The sequence below is a fragment of the Branchiostoma belcheri genome, unplaced genomic scaffold (genome assembly GCF_001625305.1).
Source record: "Branchiostoma belcheri isolate BF01 breed outbred unplaced genomic scaffold, Haploidv18h27 scaffold3, whole genome shotgun sequence".
NCBI classification, from domain to species: domain Eukaryota; kingdom Metazoa; phylum Chordata; class Leptocardii; order Amphioxiformes; family Branchiostomatidae; genus Branchiostoma; species Branchiostoma belcheri.
In genome coordinates this window covers 8,495,126-8,516,480 of record NW_017803909.1, presented here as the reverse complement: position 1 = coordinate 8,516,480, position 21,355 = coordinate 8,495,126, and the positions used below count along the sequence as shown (strand labels likewise).

At 40.4% G+C, this 21,355-nt stretch overlaps 1 protein-coding gene and 1 long non-coding RNA gene across 5 annotated transcripts in view; both read left to right on the top strand.

Moving 5' to 3' along the window:
- Positions 1-3,962: 3,962 nt before the first annotated feature.
- LOC109473486 lies at positions 3,963-5,850 on the top strand. The gene is made up of 3 exons (XR_002140419.1): positions 3,963-4,045; positions 4,781-4,900; positions 5,709-5,850. It is a non-coding gene; the product is annotated as an uncharacterized LOC109473486 (long non-coding RNA).
- A 2,687-nt stretch (positions 5,851-8,537) lies between these two features.
- Positions 8,538-21,355, top strand: part of LOC109473858 (AKT-interacting protein homolog A-like) — a 30,258-nt gene continuing 17,440 nt past the window's right edge. The window contains exons 1-2 of one of the 4 annotated variants that reach the window (XM_019773969.1): positions 8,538-8,672; positions 13,257-13,382. In XM_019773969.1, coding sequence (XP_019629528.1) covers positions 13,356-13,382 — 27 coding nt within the window. In that variant the 5' untranslated portion in view covers positions 8,538-8,672; positions 13,257-13,355. Of the gene's footprint in view, positions 8,673-13,256; positions 13,383-13,724; positions 13,760-16,344; positions 16,582-21,355 lie in introns of those variants that run through there. The other 3 variants (XM_019773970.1, XM_019773967.1, XM_019773971.1) reach the window with 3 other exon arrangements.

Here is a 21,355-nt window from a genome sequence, read left to right as displayed (position 1 = left end):
ATGGGTTTTGGCTTCCTTTTTTTGGCGTGTTTTTAGATTTTTTATGGGGGTTCTTATTTCCACTGGAATTTGGCATAAAAAGAATTCCAGAAAATGAAACCCCGACTAAAAAGCCTAAAAACACGCCAAAAATAAGCCAACACCCAAATCTCTGCTTGGAGAGTAGGGCTGCCTAACCTAGAGAGAATAGGCCTAGAAAAACGGCTACTGCAGTCTGCTAAAGGTTACTTTCAAATGTTCGCTCAAACACAAGAAAAAATTTGGTTCATATATGTACCTTCGCCAGTATTGCACATGTACAAACTCTTACTGTTCAGTTCCATAGCAGTTCTCTATCCAATTAGAGCGAGTTAAAATACAAAGTTTGCAGACGGAAATTCAGTATTAAAGGATAAGCATATCGCTGTAATGTCCTTGATAACGGGTACTCATCTTACGTTAGATCAAGAATCCTTCTACTAGTATTTCAAGCTCCTTGGTTAGATAGAAATATTATACTTCATTTCTTTCTGAGCTCAGTCAATCTAAGTCTGTGCAAATGCAGATAGATAGATAGATAGAAATCAATAGGCAAAAAAAACAGTGACACCAGACCTAAGTTCTTTTTTTATTATTCAGAAGCACAGTGGTGAATACAACTAAAAGAACATGGACTAAGTGACTGCGAACTCAAGTTAGGTACAACTTATATTCGCGTAGCCACTTTTACAATGGAGAAAAGACATTTGAAAGACGTTTGAAAAAACTATGGATAGCATGAGTCAAACCTCCCATCCCAGAAGAGAAGGAAAGCATAGCAGGACACATACAACTAGAAGCGTTTCTGTGATGTAATTTTCCGCGGCTAACATAATTTCACAGTTAATGTCATTCGAACAAACCAAACTGCCGCGAAGAACTATAAGTTGTTTAGCATTATCAGAAAGTGTGCTGAAATTAATAATGTGTACAAGTATATATGCTTGAAGCGGCTTGCCAAAAAGGACTGAGCGCTGGTAGGTGTACGTATGTAGGGCAGTTCTTTATTCACCGTTTATTTAGTCATCGCTTGCTTCGTTGCATTAAACCAAGGACGTTCAATCATCCTTGGTTCAACCCAGCTAGTGTCCTGAATGAGCTCAGATGCCTTCTGTTCCGTGGGACAAAGACAGAGAACCTGCCATGGAAAGTCGGACCTGTCACTGGGCACGAACAAAACTGCCCTGCTGACTGTGTCATTGGAACTGTCTATTTTCCTGTTGACCTCGCGCCCTTTCTTTCCTGGACCTTTTTTTCTGATGGAGTGCACTAGTGGGTGTCCAGTAGCCTCTGCCAGGCTTCGGGAGGCGGTTGGAAAGAGTAGAAATCGGCCAAATAGAGAGATAACATGCCGAGGGAGTTGGTCTGCTGGGAGAGAACAGTTTGCCTCTCCCGGCAAAATGTACTCTCTGGCGGACCAATTCTCCCTCGGTATGTTATCTCTCTATTTGAACGATTTCTACTCTTTCCAGCCGCCTCCCGAAGCCTGGTAGAGGCTAGGTGCCCAGCTGACAGGAAAGACTTGTTGTGTTCGGAACCCGAATCTGACTGCTTTGGGAAGAAATATTAACTCAAATTGGCCAAATACGTACGGATGACTTCCCAAGATCTGTACTCACTGATATGTCATGCCACCAGTAAATCTGATTGGAGATCAGAGTCAGCTAGCCATTTGTAGATGTTGACACACAAAAGAACGATATCTTAACTTATGATAATGATAATATTCGTCCGTAGTACCGCACACCAGTTGCTTTGTACTAAGGAAACTGAGGAGCTAGTTTTAACTGACTAGCCCTCTACTACTCTAGAAATTGCGGTGCCAGTAGAAGTATCAAAACACAGGCAGCTATTTGTGTTGGTGTAATCTTTGACCGGAGGGACGACTTTGACGCAGTCCACTCACAGAGATGAGGAGACCTACTCAAGTACAAGTACAGTAAGTGATCTTTGACCGAAGACACCCCAGATATACTACACATTTACGTGTCTTCTGCGTTGTACATCATGTACATGTTACAGTATTAAACCAACAAACATTCCAGCAAAATACCAGCAACCAGGCTCTTTTCTCCATCCCAGGGACATCTGAGGAATATCCGCGGAGGTTGAAGTTTTGGGAATATCGTGAGACTTGAGTTCGGGCGCAGTACACAGCTTCAAAGTTTCTCAGTCTTTTCGTGACAGCATTAGCAAAATTGATGGGTTTTAGAGAAGTGTCCTGGCCGCCACACAGATAGCGCTGGTAACCCAAGCCCTGTAAGCTGCACCGTACTGTGTGTTTTCGCACTGGGCTACTGTTCTGTGTTCAGGTATAAGGATTGGGTGCGTGCATGCCTGTGTTCCGAAGTTAGTCACTTTCCTCCAAAAGGGGAGGGTAACAAACAATCTCTATACATGGCACTTAATAGTCTTCTTCAACTCCAACACAGGGAAGAAATAGGTAACCTACTAATGTCCTTGGGTAAACGAAAGTAAACTCATACGTTTAATGAAATCGAGAACAAAGAAATATATTCCAGCAAAGGTGCCAGATCACTGAGGAAGCAGGGAAAGTAGCAGTGCAGTTACGACCCCTGGCGGAAAATGTGAAAATCGCAGTGCGCACTTGACAAGTTTTCTGCTTCCAGTGCATCGACTTTTATACTATGACTGAGCACGTATACTCCCTCTGGTGTATTACTAAGTAGGCAAAACTAGCCCCTCTTCGGGGTGTCAAAAGTAAAAAAAATCAGTGTAGGAATAGGAATAGCTATTTATGGTTCCTATGAAATTTCGTGCTTCATTTTGCCAGATATGAACAGTTTTGGACAAGCAAATTCCCCTACTTAGACATGATTAACACCTTATACGTAATACATAACTGAGATTTAGATCTTTATGCCAAATGTTTACCTAAAAAAGAGGAGACAAACTTTCCTGACCTTGTTCGCGAGTACGAAACCTGTCGAATGTCACGGTAGAATTCGAACTTGTGTCCATGGCAACCTGGTAAACAACAGAGTTCGAACACCGGGTGACGATGGAAACACGTCACAACGAACATCATGGTTGTTTATCCGGTTGCCATGGACACGGGTTCGAATTCTACACATTCGACAGGTTTCGTACTTGCGAACAAGGTCAGGAAAGTTTTCTCTCTTCTGTTTTAGGTAAACTTTTGGCCTAAATTTGCCAATCCCAGTCATATATAGATTGACTTGACTATCTTACGTAATAAGTGTTATTTTATATGTTAGTAGGGCAGTTAATTCGTCTAAACGGTTCATATATGGCTAAATGAAGCACGAAATTTCGTAGGATTGTAACCAACCTGGTTGTCGCAAAGGTCACATAAGTTGAACTTGTCAAGGTCATTATCGTTTGTAAGCGCATTTTCGCACTACAGGAAGGCAGTTTAGTAAGTCTACTTGGTGTCTGTAAGATCTTTTAGTTTGTTGTGTATACAAACGCCTTGCCGTGCACACGACAATTGAAGATACATGTAACGTTACTTGTATTCACTTTTCATTTGATAATCTATCTTCAGAAGGGGAGACACTTGATAATCGACATCCCGCTCTCGACTCCAGCTTAGTCACTTTACGTTGTACTTTACTTTCTCCCATTGTTCATTTGCAGACCTCTGTTGGCTTGTATTGTTCTGAGGCCTTCTGAGAGTGGACATTGTCTACCGCACAGAAGGAAACAAAGACATGATGTCGACACTTCGAAAAGTGAAGACCGAGTACGACTTGAGTACTATTGGGAGTCAGTTTGAGGTAAGTGATTTCGTTACAGCTTTCCACCGTAAGGCGGCAACTCTCATATTTCTCAAAACTTTAATTTAAAGCCCTTGCTTCTTTAGGCATATCGACATGTAAATGTGGATCCTATATTGTTTTATTTTGTTGTTCTTATATGTAATCTTACCCTAAACTTATGTTCCCATTCCTGCTCACTGTATTGTCAGGGATGTGATTTGAGCTTGCTCGTCCAGTCGTCCCTGGGAAAACTGACCCGTGAGTGTGATGAGGGGACGGTGAAGGTAAGATAGCATTTGACAACAGTTATGGCCAGTTAGAAGTGTTATCTTTTTCATGCTTCCCACAGTCCTCTGCTAGTAATTTTGGGTTTGCAGAAGTGTCGTTAAACCATCGGGTTTGAGTAGATAGACGGTAAAATGCAGTGCATAGAATTTACGGTGGCCCGACTCTACAGATTTACTCTCCTCTTACACTTCCGATGTACATATTGCGCTCGCTCTAATAAATCCCCTTTGTTCTATCGAATTTTCCATGTTAACTCTGTTGCTTTGCTCTGGTTTATTTGCTTGTTTATTTGTTTGTTTGTTTGTTTGTTTTGTTGTTCATATTGCCTTGTGTTGCTTCTCTCACATAGCCCGGGCAAGAGGGAGATGCAGTCAGCTCGTTTAGCGAGTAAGAACTCTTTAGTCGGGTTTAACTAACAATGTTCAGAACAGTTAGAACTGAGAGGAGAGAGGATCCCATATCTATAAAGACAGAAGCCGATATAAGCTGTGTTCTCCTGCCATATTTTGATGAAAACTCACTTTATGTGTTTAGGGTTGGGGGTTCACAAAGTGGGTTTCTGCATTCTTCCTGATGACATTTTGTCAGTCACCTACAGAACCTCTTCAGCACAGAAGCCACCTCACTTTGACTGGAAGACAACGGGAAATATTGGCAAACGACGATTGCAGTTTAAACAATTCGTTTGTTCATACATTGCTGTAACAACTTTGTACACGTTGCCACTCCAGATCAGCTAACGTGAGCAGTCTGATCCGGGGGTACGAGGCCCTGGCCAGCCGGTCTCACGGAGACATCAGCGGTGTGGCATCCTCACATGCACTACCGGATGACGACAGAGTTCCGATCAGGTACGGCAGCAATGACCTGCTGGGTATGGAGTGTCTCCTTCATTCAGCAGGTCGTGAATTCAAACCCCTTTCAGGCCATAAAGAATTTCAATGAATTGGCAATACAGTGAATAAGACCCATTCGACTTTCACGGATCACATAAACTGCATACGTCACAGGGGGGACATTTCGAAAGTTCTTTTCACGGATCGCATAAACTGCATACGTCACAGCACAAAATAACAGTAAATTGTTGTACGGATTACCACCATACAATGTTGGTGCCTGTTTTCCTGTCATTTCCGCATATATTACAGAGAAAAAAAAGACACTTACCTACATTTTAGTAAAAAAATGATCTGACAGGGGGGACACCGCGAGCACAAGCCGCGTTCGACGTCATCGTTCTAGAACGATGTTCTTTCGAAATGTCCCCCCTGTGACGTAAGCAGTTTATACGGTCCGTGAAAGTCGAATGGGTCTATTCTGTTGTACTTAGCGATGACAAAGATTTGAACACGACGTCGTGCGGTTATGGGGATGGACAAGTGATACACAATGTGAATTTAGAAGCACCATTATCTTACATAGTGGTGATTTCAATGTTCTTACATTTACCATGCCCAGCTGTAACCAAATCAACTTTAATACCCAAAGGTTACAAACGTAGAAAAGTTTAGAGTTGTCTTTTACTTTTCTTTTTAAAAATACTAGTATTGGCGAATGCCATCTGGCCATCTGTAGTGATTCCAGCCCATTTTAACAGATATTATATATAAGCTGCTTCTAGAACGTCATATTAACGTAATTTTGTCCTTTTTTTTTCAGCCTCCGACCTTCTGTTCGGAAGATCAGGGCAGAGTTGGAACAGCTGACAGAACAGACCGACTCCGTCCCCTCAGCTAGCGGTGTGGTTACCGGTACACCACCGCCTAAACCACCCAGGCTTCACCGTGGAGACAACACAGACAAGACCACCGACAACACCCCTGCCCCTCCGCCCAAGCCTGCCAGGTGCAAGGACTTTGTGTTGTACCGGAACAGGCTGGGACAGTTCGAGTTCCTGCTCCTCGCTACTGAGGTCCTGGAGAAGCCGTTTGGTGCTTCAGAGGAGACCCTGCGCAAAATCCACGTGGTGTGCCAAGCAGCAGGCAGCATCGGACCCCTTCCAGTCGGCCGACTGGTTGCCATGAACTTCCTCCCTGTACACGACAAGACGACGTCTGAACTGTACGATATCTTGAACAGATCAGCGGAGTCTGTTCGGCTGAAGATCCAGCCACAGGACTTCCCGCTCGCCACGCTGCAGGGCCTGATCAGCGAACAGGAGATTCCCAGTGAGGAGGAGACACAGGAGAACGGCGACAGTCAGCCACAGACTCACCCTGTCAAGAAGCTGGTGAAACGTCGGCTGTGGGGAGCTGCCTCCGCCCTGTCACGCTGCCGCAAGGCTCTCCGCTCGTGTTGGCGCTGAATATCTAACACAGACATTTTCTATTTTCACATCGAGCTATCTATATTTGTAAAGAAATTATTTATATGAAATGAATTATATGAAATGTTCACTATGGCCGTAGGCCGATGTTCGATTTTTTCACCGTAAACAAAAGTCTATTGTGTTTGTCGTGCCAGAGGATATGCTAGACATCCTGTGAATACATCAAAGCATTTTACGAAAAGACAACAATATTCATCATGTATATATTTTGCAGATTTTTGTTAAAAAGAGAAAGATACTGCATTTCAGTACATCATTTGCAAAAATGTCCCTTATGACATGTATACAAGAATGCCTTCTAGTATTGTTGGAACTGGTGAATACACATGTCATCTGAAATATGCAAAATGGACCGTGTACTGATTTATAACTGATATACTGGGTGGAATGTTAATACCTACTCTCCAACCAAATATACGTGATACAGTACTGAGTGACTTGGGCTTGCTACGTAAAAAACAATACCTCTCGTGACGCTGAGTTCCGTTCACGGAAGTTACAACAACCATCATACCCTGTTGTGTATTAATCTGATCATGAGAACGCCCCGCACACCTGTACTGTGGTCTAGCCAATCGAAGCCTGGTACTAAGAGGCTACAGGTACCGTAGGGTGCGTGCGTGCGTGCATGCGTGTGTTGCGAAGTTAGTCACTTTCCTCCAAAAGGGAGAGCAACAAACACTATACATGGCACTTTAATAGTCTTCTTCAACTACAACACAGGGAAGAAACATAAACCTACTAATGCCTTTGGGTAAACGAAAGTAAACTCATACGTTTAACAAGAGTTCCACGATCTCATACCTTCGCCAAATGATGTTAACCCTTGCGGTTGACGAATTATACAATTTCAATAATTGATTTCGCAAATAAGAGCGTCATATGCATGGATTACATCAGTTGATCATATTCTCTACCCAATGGCAGCCTTATCTTAACAAAGTAGGCTATTCTAGCACTTCCTCATAAATTATGCAAATGAGTTCATAATGTGAATAAATTATCTTCATTGATGTTCACCTTCACTTAACTTCCAAATACGGCAAGTATGAAATTCCCAGCAATTACAACTATGAAATTATAACAATTTTCCATTAATTATGTAAATTAGGTCTTCATTTACATAATCTATATCCTCAGATGTTTTTCTAGTTCTCAATTACATGTCACAAGTGTTTCAAAGTCCTATAATCGAACGAAGCAGATTTATAGAATGTCCTCATTAATTATGCAAATTAGCTCCTGATTTGCATAATTGTCATCTGATTATGTCAAGTATCACTTCAGCTACCTACATACTAGTACCAAAAATCATGACAATCCGTCAACCGGTTCTTGAGTTATCAACCTTCGGAGATTTTTTCAAGAAACGCTCCTGCAGTTCCAGAACAAGCTGCTAGGGGGCCCAAACTCATGTCACTTCTTCCCCACCTCAAGAGCTATCTACCAACCAAAATTCGTGACTCTAGCATGTCCAGATCGCGAGATATCAAAACCGGAAGTTCTGCTGCAGTACCAACAAAAGCCGCCAGGGGGCCCAGAATCTAATCATTTTTAGGTCTCATCAAGACCTACCCACCTACCAAGTTTCATGACAATACATATTAAGCTTCTTGAGTTATGCTGTTCACAAACAGACAGACAGACAAACGCTACTGAAAACATAACCTTCTTGGCGAAGGTAATGAAATCGACGAAAAAGAAATACATTGCAGCAAAAGTACCTGATCAGATGGAGCTGGGAAAGTAGCAGTGCAGTTACGACCCCAGGCGGAAAGTGTGAAAACCGCAGTGCGCACTTGACAAGTTTTCTGCTTCTAGTGCATTGAGTTTTATACTATGACTGAGCATGTATACTCCCTCTGGCGTATTAGTAAGTACATGTATGCAAAACTATCCTCACTTTGGGGTGTCAAAAGTAAAAGAATCAGTGTAGGAATAGGAATAGCTATTTATGGTTCTTTGGAATGTTCATCAATTTCATTTGAAGACCGTAGTACCAGCAAGGCTTGCGTATATTCAACGTGGCAACGCCCGTGGACGTCAAGAAGACAAATAAAGATTTGATTTTGACCTACGTCAAGACCTGTAAACATGTTTGTTTGAATTTCCCGCACGGCGAGGCCAAAGTTCTCATCTTCTCAGACTTTTAACTCGTCCCGTCATGCACCGCGGAAGTGGGTCCAAAATGGCGGACGTCAAATGATGTGTCTGACACTCTCCTCTCCCAAAACTCCGTCGATTTGAAGCCTTCTAAGCCTGCTTTACGGAGTCTGTGACTATCAGAAGACGAGGTAAGTCTTAGTTATCCAAAGTATCCCCCACTAGAAGCGGCCAGGAGAAAACATCACCGCAAAATCGGGGCATAAATTCGTCATATTCGAACCCCGTTCCAGTGAGGGGAGTTGTCTCGCGTAGTGGGTTGGGCAGCCGGCGAATAATAATTTTAGACGGATACTTTTGAACTTTCATCGCTATAAATCTACTATTAAGACTTACATTTGACGTGGCTAGTGTCTTGTAGGGACATGTTATGGCCCCCATGATTCGCAAATTGTGAGTACGTGACTCTTGCACATATAATTGGGTAGTCACTTGTTGACACTGCCAACTCTCATAACAAAAAGTCCGGTTGGTTTTAGAATAGGAGTTTCTTGTCACGTAAACTGAAAACTGGAGCCTTGTGACAGCCACAAGTCCTGTGTCAACTTCCCAGGGATTGAGAAAATAATATTTATCACATCAACCCCATCTTTAAGCATTATCTAAACGTTTTTGTAAACGTGTTTCTGTGCAAGTTCATCCAAAAATTTACCATGATTTGATCTTTCATGTGTACATTTTGTAACAAAGATTAAAAACGAGTCGACTATATATCTATATAATTACACAAATACAACGGCCACAGCTTGAACAGAATTTCACTTTGGAGGGTATTGAAATACAGGAAATCTGATTTTAGGTCTTTAACAACTATAAATGGTTTGTTAAACAGCGAGTGACTATGATTGATCAGTTTGAAATGTTGACAGTTACAGCTTGTGTATTTGTTTTGATTCATAGAACAATTTTCTAATTCCAGATGTTCTGGAGATTTTATAATTATAGACATTAGACAATATAGAATCAGGTGCGTCAATATTTCCCTCTTTCAACAAATGAGTCAGCTGTCAGACTTTTTACATTGTAAATTGTTGTAAAATTATAAAGTCTGCAATGAGCTAGATAAATCTGATATACATGTGCTTATAATAAACATAAACTTCCAGTAAGCTTAACTGTGACTTGATGAGTACATATTGGTTCAGCTTCAATGAAAATGTCAGCAAAATGTCAGCAACACTTCTAATAACTTTTTTCACTAGTAGTGATTTTGTTCGTCCATTTTTTCTGTGTACCATTTGTATGATGGCCTGTTATCACATGTTGAAGTATACAATTAGCCACATGATACAAAACTGACCATGCCAGACCAGATCATATTTCCAGAGATGCTATTGTTTATAAGTTTGCTATTCCTGAGAAATTGTTGTCTTAATGGTTTACCCAGCTGGACTTGGATTGCTCACAAACAAAAGCATGTGAAGACACCAGATATTCAAATTCCTGTGGGCATTATAGACCCCACCTATTGGAATGAAGTGGAGTGACCTGCTTTGTTTTTGTGCCCTGGATAGGCAACCAGGCATAAGTCACCAGATCTGATAGTACTACATGTATCACTATACTAGTATGGTAATACAATGTACTACATGTACAGATGTACTAGTATGATCATGTACAGGTCAAGTTGTTTTTACCCCCCAGGCATGTAACATTTCTCATAGGTCATAGAATTATCAGGGCTCAAAATACTGGGTGCATGTGCACCTTGGTGCACCCAACATTGGAGCTGTGCACCCAATTTTTTTCTGTGGGTGCACTGTACACTGTACATTGTACAAATGTGCAGGATATTCTTGGCATCCAAGTGTCAGAAAAATTAAAAAATCTTTCTTTGCTGATTTTGAAGTTAGCTCCAATTTCAGATCAAGCTAAGAAAAGGAACAGTAAGATCTGTGATTAGGTTTTGTGTTATATGGTGCACCCAAAAAAATTCTGTGTACCTAATGTTTTAGGTTGGGTGCACCTATTTCCAAAATTGAATTTCTAGCCTTGTCTATATGTTGTGTGTTTCAACAAAGGCATTGTTAATATCATTATTGTCCATTGTGGTTGGATGTAGATTGAATTGTTGGAGACAAGTCCCACGGGTATTTCCGAAGGACACAGACGTCCATATTTGTATGGCATCTGTCAGTTCACATCAGACAAGGGAATGAGGTATTTCAGGATTTGTGTATGTAATTATGTCGCTTCTAATATACTGTAAATCCATTTATTTTTGCAGCGACTTAATTTCCTTTTCTTAGAAGGAAGGAAATTTTCAAGTTGTGTTTAAGTTTACAAGTTGAAAGCTTAAGAACTCCTTAGTACAGCAATACATTGTATATAGTGCTGTGTACCGTTTCCGGACTTGTAAAAATGTTTAGGTTCAAGTAAAAAAAAACTACAAGTCAAGAACCAATTCCGGACTTATTACCAAAAAAAAAAAAACATTTCACATACCTTTTTTCTTTCCAAACCACCTAAAACCTTCCGTAGATTGCAAAAACTGTGCTGCAAAATGAAGAAAACATTGCTATTGGGCATCGTCAAGTGTCGGCCTCCATGTTATGTGGCCAAAGTTTTGCCCAGACAACATTGCAAGGTTGCCAACATGCAATTTTGTATATGCCATGGGTTTAGGTCTGGACTTATGAGCCCGGAACTGAACCTAAACCTCAGGACTTGAATCCAGACATGAACCTAAATGCACTAATTGTATACTGTACAAACATCATGATAGCTGCAAAAGTAGAACCACTGTGTGATCTTCTGCTACTAACACAGTCAGTAGTATATTTTGCAGCCCACTTAACTGTTAACATCTAGATCTACTGGTAGTGGTAGTCTCTGCTCAAATTATGGATAGCGCCAAGTCTGCATCTGAAATGACAAAGTACTAAAATGAAACACAAATATGCACAAATTACATCATGCTAATATTGTCCGAGCTTGATATATGAATGACATTGAAACAGATATTGTGTAATTTGCATATAGGCGCACGAGAGTAAGATTATACATTGCCATATGTTTGAGGTTTACTGTTTCATTATATGCGGGGATGAAAATACCCACCAACAATATCCTATAATTGGTAGGCAAAAACTAAAATCTAAGGTGAAATTTTAGTCACTGACTCTGGTTTCTGAACAACTCAACAAGCCAATATTATAGAATTCCCAAGAGAGCTGAAGATTTCTTTAAAAATTTGTAATGAATTTCCTTGTGGTTGATCGAAAGTTGGAATTATTGTAATCATGCATTTTCTCATATATGCTGTTAAGTTGTAAGTTACTATGGCCAGAATGTTGATTTTTACCCACTGATTCCTGTGTCTTCTCTAGTTCCAATATCTGTTTTTGCCTGCCATTTGGTGATGCATTAGATCATAAGTTTATATATGAATCATCTTATCTAGGATCACTAGTGAACGTGCTCTATGGCAATCACTCGAGATCTTTATTTGCAATAAGATACAGATTCATGTACAGATACATAGTCATGCACAGATACAGATTCATTTACAGATACAGATTCATGTACAGATATACAGATACAGATTTTCCGAGTATGATGACCGTGTCAGTTCCTACACCTGAGTGAGGATTACAGTTGACACAGTGGCCTTTGCGTGGATTTGTTTAACTAAGGTGGATAACAGGTTGCGAATCTGAGACCCACACACTTGGGCATCCGTCTTCCCCAGCGGATCCTCATCGATGGATACATGCTGGTTCCAATTGGGTTGCTTGCAGTGAGCTGCCGGATGACTTGGTTACGCTCAAGGTCAGCCTTGATCACGCCAGCCAGCCAGCCTGGCGCTGCTCTCGTCCGCCAGCCGAAGACAACTGCCGTTGGAGACTTGTCCCTCTAATTGAGGGGGGATACGTGTAAAGTGCCTTTTCCAAGGGCACAACGTCGGGGTGCAAGTTCGGACATGCCCCTGTACTTGAATCTGGACCTCATATGGGTTTAGGTACACAGGCCACACCAATTTAATTTGTTGGTTCTCGGATTTTTTTCAGAAAAAATATGAAGCGACAGGGCGAAAAAAAATAAAAATAAAAACAGGTCTAGGCACCCTATTATAGGCTTAAATGCTACGGAATGAGCCATGAAGTCAACACAAAAGGCTGGGTTAAAATTTAAACATTGAATTTTGAACTTTTAATCAAACCACTGCAATGATAGATGGGAAAACTGTAACAACTAGGAAGAAAAGGACTTTCCTCAACTGTTGGGGGCAAAACATGAGCATTTTTCAGTTGATTCAGGACCAGAATCATTTTTTTTTTTTTTTTTGCAAATCAGAAAAAAACGAAGAGGCGAATCCGAGAACCAACAAATTAAATTGGTGTGGCCACAGCACTAATTGTATACTGGGCAAACATCATGAAAGCTGCAAAAGTAGAAACACATTAAACATTTCAAGATTTTGAAGTACAAGTTCAAGGGTTAGGTGTAACAAGTCGATCAGTGTAATATACCCAGCTGCCGCTGCGCCGCATGCCTGCGAAGCTGGTGTGCTACACCGAAAGGCGGTTATACCGGCTATACAGGTACAGATACAGATACAGAGGTACCTGGACCCAGGATTGAAACCGGGTCTCCTTGTTTTAGCACCGAACGATCTACCACTAACCACTACGTATATGCTACACAACGCCACATAGTGAACATGCTACAGCTAATAGTATTAGTAGTGATTGTATTGATCTGTTTGCCTGCAGGGCAGGAGTGGCAGACATCAGCTGGAGCAGTGAGGAGCCCAGAGACTGCAGACATCACCTCACGGCACTGCAGGGATCGTGGCAGCCTTATCATGCAACATGTCTTCCAGCACAAAGCCTAGAAAGGTACTCTTTCACTTCTCAATGATTCCAAAGAGAACTCATTTCATTTTCATTTATTTATTTTACCAGAGGATTACGCTCAGGTCTTTGACCTGTTTTTCAGGATAAAATACATAATATACATGGGGAAAATACACACAATAATGACAGTATATATTGCAATCGTAACTCAATATACATATGCTACTCAGTCCATAGGTCGATAGCTGCCACTCACAGTGAATTTTTGAAAGCTGTTAGAGTTGTGAGCTCTCTTTGTTCCTTGGAAAGTCACTCTAATAAAGATATCAAATACTGGAAAACATATGAGAGAAGTGCATACTGTCACAATTTTGGCAGCCTTATCGTTCAACATGTCTTCCAGCACAAAGCCTAGAAAGATACTACTGGTACTTCTCTTCTTCACTAGTGCCAAAGAAAACTCTGCTTTCTTTCTAATGAAATTATAAGACAAACACAGATTAGACAAACACTATGAGTAGAACAAAGGGAGAAAGAATTTTGGCAGCCTTATAATTTGCAACATGCCTGTGTCAGCACAAAGCCTAGAAAGGTACTCTTTCTCTTCATCTTCATCTCCAAACAGATGTTTAGATCCATAGTCTGTTATTGAATAACACAAATTTCACTGTCCAAGTAGACCATAACATAAAGGTGTACAGTCGACACCGAAAATTTGGAGGTACGTAATCTACCTTACAAAAATACAGTCACTGATTGAAGAATTTCTACTAACTGTTAATTCTACATGACTGATGAACCTCTTCAACAAGACCATAACAGTTTGTAGAGTTTGTAGATTATACGTAAGTTATTGAACTGTGGCACAAAGCGTATCATATCATAAAGGGTAGCCATGTACAGCATTGATACCATGATTACCATCATATCTTACACATGTTGATATTGCAGAGGGAACTCGTATATACAAAAATATACATGTACGAAGGAAAACATGTACATGTGTCCTGAATACACACTACATGTATATGTGTATTACACGTAGTTTCCTTTCGTGCTAACCATCCTTTTGTGTTAACTGAGTGTTGACATTGCCAATCATTTAATTAGCATCTTGTTTTCTTCTCCCTTTTATCATGTAAACATGATTTTATGAAGTGCCTTCACCTCATCAAGGGAAGGGGTATCATTAGACAGGCTCAAGCCTCAATCCTATTGTCACATGTAACACATGCTGAGAACCATGACATTACAGTAGGCTATAAATAATGAGCCCACTACTATAAACAAACAGCTGTCAGCTGGACATGTCACTCAGCTGCCTGACTGGATTCCAATTCAGTAGCTTCATCAGGTCTGTAAATCATAAGACACTACTTTAAATGGTATATTGGGCCCACTTTATACGCAGATTTTCGCAGCCCATACAATAGGCTACTAGAGCACATCAACAGAACGTACTGCACCTGCGCGAAATCCGTAATGTATTGTACATAGCACTTGGCAGAACGTCTCATATAAGGCCGTATTTGTGCATATAAGGTTAACACTCCGTATGTAGTTTCCAAATGTTATGTCGGAAAAAATATTGTCTGCAACAGGCAAAATTCTAATGCAACGTTGACCAAAAATCCAAAGAAAAACGTGAAAAATCAGGGTTCTGCGCAGGCGCAGTACGTTCTGCCGACGTGCTGGCTACTAGTACTAGTATAATATAGACTGACGTAAACTCATCGTCATTACCAAACAATATTGCCATATCCCTTGGAGCCTCCCATAGACAGAAAAAGCAGTATGTACCGTTTAGTTACATTATAGCCCAAACATATATCCGAACAGAGCGCAAACAACAAATATAGCAAGTCTTCTCGGTGAAATGCGGAAATTTGCATATAACCCCTGACCTAGATTTGTTCCCGCTGTTGTGAGCTCTTTATACGCACTTTTAAGTTGTGTTGTGACGTTAACATAACAACCGCACAAGCAGAAGACAAATTGTCCAAACTTTGTGATGTACTGCAAATTGATTACAGAACTTTCCTTTGTAACTGGTCCTACACATTATAATGGCCTATAACTAGCTGTGAAGCCACAAGGTGGCATTAGAAAGGCTGTATTTTTGCTAATGACAGGTCCCTGTTGACAAATTGTGATTGTGTTCCATGGCTTCCCAGGTTTTTGGTTAAACAAGAAGGTGTTGGATTGTCCTCAAGCTCATGTTTGGGTTTGGGAATAATAAAGAATCCTTTCAATTCTTGTATCAACAGTCTATCCCCTATCTGCACTTTTGTAGATTGTGTATTACTTAGTTTGAATGGAATAATGCTAATGCACATTCTAGTGCTCTTTCTTGTACTCAGATGTTGGTACCATGTAATTTTCCCATAATTGATAGGGTGGGCTTTAATTTGCAAGTGATGTCATCCGTCAAACTCCCATGTGCTACTGGAGACACCCTATTGGTCTTATTATGCTAATTCTTTGTCTGGAATACTACTGGCAAATTCTATACTGTGGATTCAAAGAATGAGCTTGTAGTGTAATATTATAGCCTTGTTAGTCTATTTGTCTACAGATCATTTAACTCCTATACTAGGGCTATAAGGCACAAGACAGAACTGTACTAGTTATTATTACCCAAATAACTTCACAGGTGGTAAACAGATGAAGACCTCATTGACATGTAAATTAGCTACAGTCATATAACCTGTTCTGAATGCAGACATGTCCCAAATCAGGAATGTCCTGTATCGTTGGACATTGGAGATTTGATGCCTGTTCCTATCTACAGTATTGTTACAATGCTTAGACACCATTGGGTCAGTGGTCATCCTGAATATGCAGCCAGTTGAGCCAGAAGAGGGGCCAGGACATTGGGTCAAGCGAGGGAAGGTTTGGATTGCAGAGTGTTAATCCACGGGAGATTCCACTCTTGAGGCACAATGCAGGGATGGTGGCAATCTTATTGATGGTCTTGAAGACATGATTCTGATACCAGTGGTTCCTGGAGGAAGTTCAGAAGATAACCGTGCATCCCAACCTTCCAGAAGTGGTTCATCTGACTGATACAAGCCGTAGGAGTTGTAACTTCTGTGTTGTATTTTGTCAACATTGATTGGTGTGAAGACAGCTGTTAGGCTGTGCATGTGTATATAGGCCAGTACCTGTCGCTATGTTTAGGACCCTGCAGGTGACTATTCTGCCCAGTGGGAAGAGGCAAGCACAACTCAAGCCACACAAGGTACAAAATGTGTATATTACAAGTAGTTCAACACGTTTGTGTGTATTTGGGATCTAGTGCCTTTTGGTGTATTTGTCATGTGGCAAATGGTTTCCCAAAGAAATGGTGACATTCAGTCACAAAAGTTACCGGTAATATAGTTTTTGTGTACAAACATTATCACAAAATAGTAGTGCTAATTGCCTATTTTCCTAGCAGCAGTCCCAGAACAAACTAGTACAATACTGTACATAGAATGTATGAATGTATATGATCAGTTAGTACAATCATGCAGTGGATGACAGCCTGTACTTAGCATAAGGTTTTGTGTACAAAGAATTCTTATTCATAGATTTGGACAGTAAGCTATGGAATTGCTTCAAGCAGACCTATAACATTTGTGGTATACACATGCAAGAACTACCCTACTTGTACCCCTTGACCACCTGTAGCTTTAGACCTTGTTTATAGAGGCTAGACTGCACCTGTTCAGGAGATATTATCACAATTCTGACAGGAAGAAAAGAGCCTTAAATGGGAGCTTGAAAACTATCAATTTTTTGTGTGAATTTGATCAGAAGGTTGGTTGATGTTTTTAACACTTCACCTTGTCTTGACCTGGCCTCATTTTAATCTGACAAGTGCCATTTTTAGTCTATAAAATTGATTGATAACCTACGGTCCAACTACTGGAGTACATAAAAGCAGAGATAAAGTGGCTGCTTCCCAACAAAACTGTCACTGAAGCTAGACTTATTGTACTAATTTGTAGGCCTTTGAAGAAAGTAATGATTTTGTTATCTCTCATTCACACACACTCGGTATCCAGGATTTATCGTATGCAATGTTAGCTGTAACTTAGGCCATGTTGATTTGATTATATGGATGACATCCTCTGGGAACCCAAAAAGTGATGCGAGTGTGTGAATAAAAAAAAGTTTTGCAAAAAAAAAGTTGCTTTCATTATGAAATCTACGTTGTCATGAAGGTTGAGCAAATGACATGATATGATATGGCGAATAATCTACTCTTCAAATTCATTTCTTGACATTTTCGTCTTTTTTCATTTGATTTTGGCAATCTGCAACATTGGTATCATTTTTATTATTTTTTTTTGCAACTTACGGTATATTTTTGCTGATTTTGCAACTGTTTTGTACGATTTACAGTATGGTTGTAAACCTTTTTTTTTTAAACGGCCGAAAATTCATGTGCACGTAGATGTCATCCATATAATCAAATTAACATGGCCTTATGGCAAATGGCATTTAAAATAACTGATCACACATATTAAGGCTATGTAGTGACAAGAGATGTACTAAAAGCATCTGTAGGTGTCAGATGATTTCCATAAGGTCGTAACCCACTTGTACTTAAAAGCTACATGTATCTCCCCAATAGGAAGTAGATGTTTGCCTTGACCGACATATTGACAGTGATATTGATGCACTAGTTCTTGACCCACTGACCTGCCCCCATTCTAAATTGGTGTTACCATTCACCCTTGACCAACTCCAACTAGGAGCAAGAGGGTATGTGTTAGAAGGGTCTTATGGGATGGAGAAGGGAAAACTAACTTTACCATGTGTATCAAAGATCTATAATATCTTTATGGCCCATGCTATCAAATAGGAAGTATTGAGTATTCTGTAATACCAGCTTCAAAACTGTACATTTCCCATTTTTCGATTAGGGTAAAAGGAAGAACAGCTCCCATCGTTATATTACATGTCATTTTCTGTATACTAGTATATGCACAAAGTGTGTGAACCATTATTGCATGGCAACAGTACTATGTGAACAGTTGATTGTGACAGATGGGAATATGTGTTTTGCATCCATGTAATTTGCTACTGTAATATATGGGGGCCCGCATGCAATTTTCCTTAGAGCGTAATCGGCTGTTTTAATTCAACGTAGAGCGTAGACGGACCACTCTAATTCAACGTAGAGGCTAATTCATAATTGGCACATTTTTCGTAGAACGTATTTGCCGTTTTAATCCTACGTAATGCATTGTGGCCACTTGGAATTTATCGTAAAGCGTAATAGAGAGGCTTCCGTAATACATAGCCAGCTTTCCAAATTTAACGTAGAGCGTTGTCGGTACCTCCCCATGCAGGCCCTCATATACCCTTCTGATGCTATTTTATGATTTCTTTTGGGTGGCTTGCACTGCCAGAAACTGAATAGGACCTGGTCATGTTTTTAAAGTTTTAAAAAAACTCAATAGAACTGTGCCAGCTGTGACGCTGTGGTTTACATACGTGCCAGGTTGGGACATGGTCAGGGTGCCACATATAGTCACATTTAAATATACACACGACGGCGACAGAAATTGTTTCAGTAAGGCATCTATGGCATGGTGCAGGCCCCTGTCCTTTCTTCACCATCAGGCAGGCTACAGATTTTTGCAGGTTGCTATCTGGCTGCTACAAATTAGGCCAATGACGATAGTAATACCAAATATTGATTATCAAATGAGCTCTTGAAGTTTACAATACAATATGTTTGCGCTTTGATGTGCAGGATCTGTGACAACAAAGCAGCCAAGTCTGAATATAATACAGCAGCTGTACATGTGTATGTGCTTCAATGGCCCTTGAAGTTGAACAGTTGTATCATGTTATTGTGGTACATTCAAGCTACAGTTGCCAGTCTGACCTGTTTTTCCTCAATGATATGTTCTATGGCTGAAATATTATGTTAGTGCTTTCATTTGGCTAAAACTGCATAGCTTATTGAGCTACCTCTACATTTATCTGTAATTTGTATAAATTGTAATATAATGTCAGACAGTGTACTGTAAACCACACTACAACCTATAGTATAGGTGTTAAGTGAATTATTTTGCATTGGTACAAGGATACAAGAAACCAGCCCCAGTGTATTTGACTAGGTCTTTATCTCTCTATTAGAGTTTTCTGTATACCATTGAATGATTTAGTATGGAGGTTTGGACTGGTAAAATCTTGCATTGTAATTCTATGCTGCAGTACCGCAGTGATTTGTTAGGTGGTGCCAGTATAACTTTGGTAAAGGGTTTTGATGCATGTTGAGTGTGATGCAATCATGTGTCGCAGTTGTGTTGGTTCCAGGTTATTAACATTCTAACTGCACACTGTAATATTCCAATCTAGCCAGGAGAGCATTACACCAAAGCTACAGCTTATTACTGTATCATATAATGGTTAAGTGATAATGCCAAATGCACATGAAAAAAATAAATTGTGATTTGAGTAAAAGATGAAAGGCAGTTCTTACCTTCATTTGAAAAAAAAATTATGGTTAGAATATACAACGGTGAAAATAAATAATGGCTGAAAAATGGCAATCTTTATGACCATGTAGATTTCATAATGAAAGCCCCCTTTTTTTTGCAAAACTTGTTTTTATTCGCACACGCGCATCAGTTTTGGGGTTCCCAGAGGATGTCATCCATATAATCAAATCAACATGGCCTAATGAGAATAAAAGCTTTCTTACATATTCCTTTCATACATGTACATGCAACATGCAGTGACAAATTACTGACTCCTACTGTACCTACTGTGCAAAGATTAGTGGTTTTTGCACATGTATTCAGATGTCTTTGTTACATGAAAAGTGACACCATCCTGCATAGCACTGCTAAAAGCTGCAGCTGAATTATGTAGCCTTTGTATGTTTTTAAACTCCCTGCTACAGTACCGTTCGCGTTATAGTTAACCGGGTACCCCGTTACTAACGAGTTATTTTTTCGTCAGAAAATGGTTAGAAAATCGTCAGTATTTGGTTAGATTTTCGTCAGAAAATGGTTAGAAAATCGTCAGAAATTATTTCTAACGCGTTACCGTTTGCGTTAATGTGATAGGGTCGGATTTCATGTTTGTTTTGCGCGCCGACAAGACAATAGCAATTTGCCACCTCCTGGGGCGTCCGCTAATGTGTTACGATGTTGCCCCTTGAAAAATAACAGCACCAGAGGCAAGTGGACATGTGATTCGTAAAATAACTTTGTGGTTTATCCATGTGTCGACTGTGTGAAGCGAATTGTGCTATCTTTTAATGCTATTCTATAGTTATTTCTAGCGGAAAATTACGTTGTGTAATACAATGTATGTCAACAAAGTGTAGCAGTGGGCAGACGATGTCTTGTACATTTTGTACCAGCGGCGGCCTACCGCTCTCACAGGACGTCATGGGACGTGACGAAACAAGAAATATCTGCCGTAGAAGAAATATAAATCGGTAACTCATGCCTTAAATTCACGGCGGTTTTTGACACAAAAGAAAAATTATTATAATTTTTGTAAGGCGCGCGGCTTAGTACTAGCGGTAAAATGTACTGTCACTCCCGGCGCAAGGACTCGGTTCGCCAGCTGAGGACTTTCCACAACCATGATGATATCATAGGTAATAAAGGAATATATAATAGATCTATCATGTGGAAATGATAATTGTAATACATGGTTCTATTTAATAGCGGTAGTTTCGTTTCTTATTTTGAGGGGGGAAACTGTCAAAAATCGAGGGAACGCAAACTGAGATCGGCTCACTTCCGGGTGCATAACGCCAAAATTTCTCGACGATTATATAAAAATGACCACTCATTTGCCGCCTACGGTAGCGTGTACATGGTAGTGCGATCATATCGTGCCAAAGTCAGCGTCAAACGTCAGAAAATCCCCGTAAAAATATAGTTGCAAAACACATTTCCCGCGCACTCAGGGCCGGTCGCCCTGGCTGCTGCCGCCCTGTGTGCAGCATGCTCATTATAATATGCAAGTAGCTACGCTCTGATTGGTTCACCTTT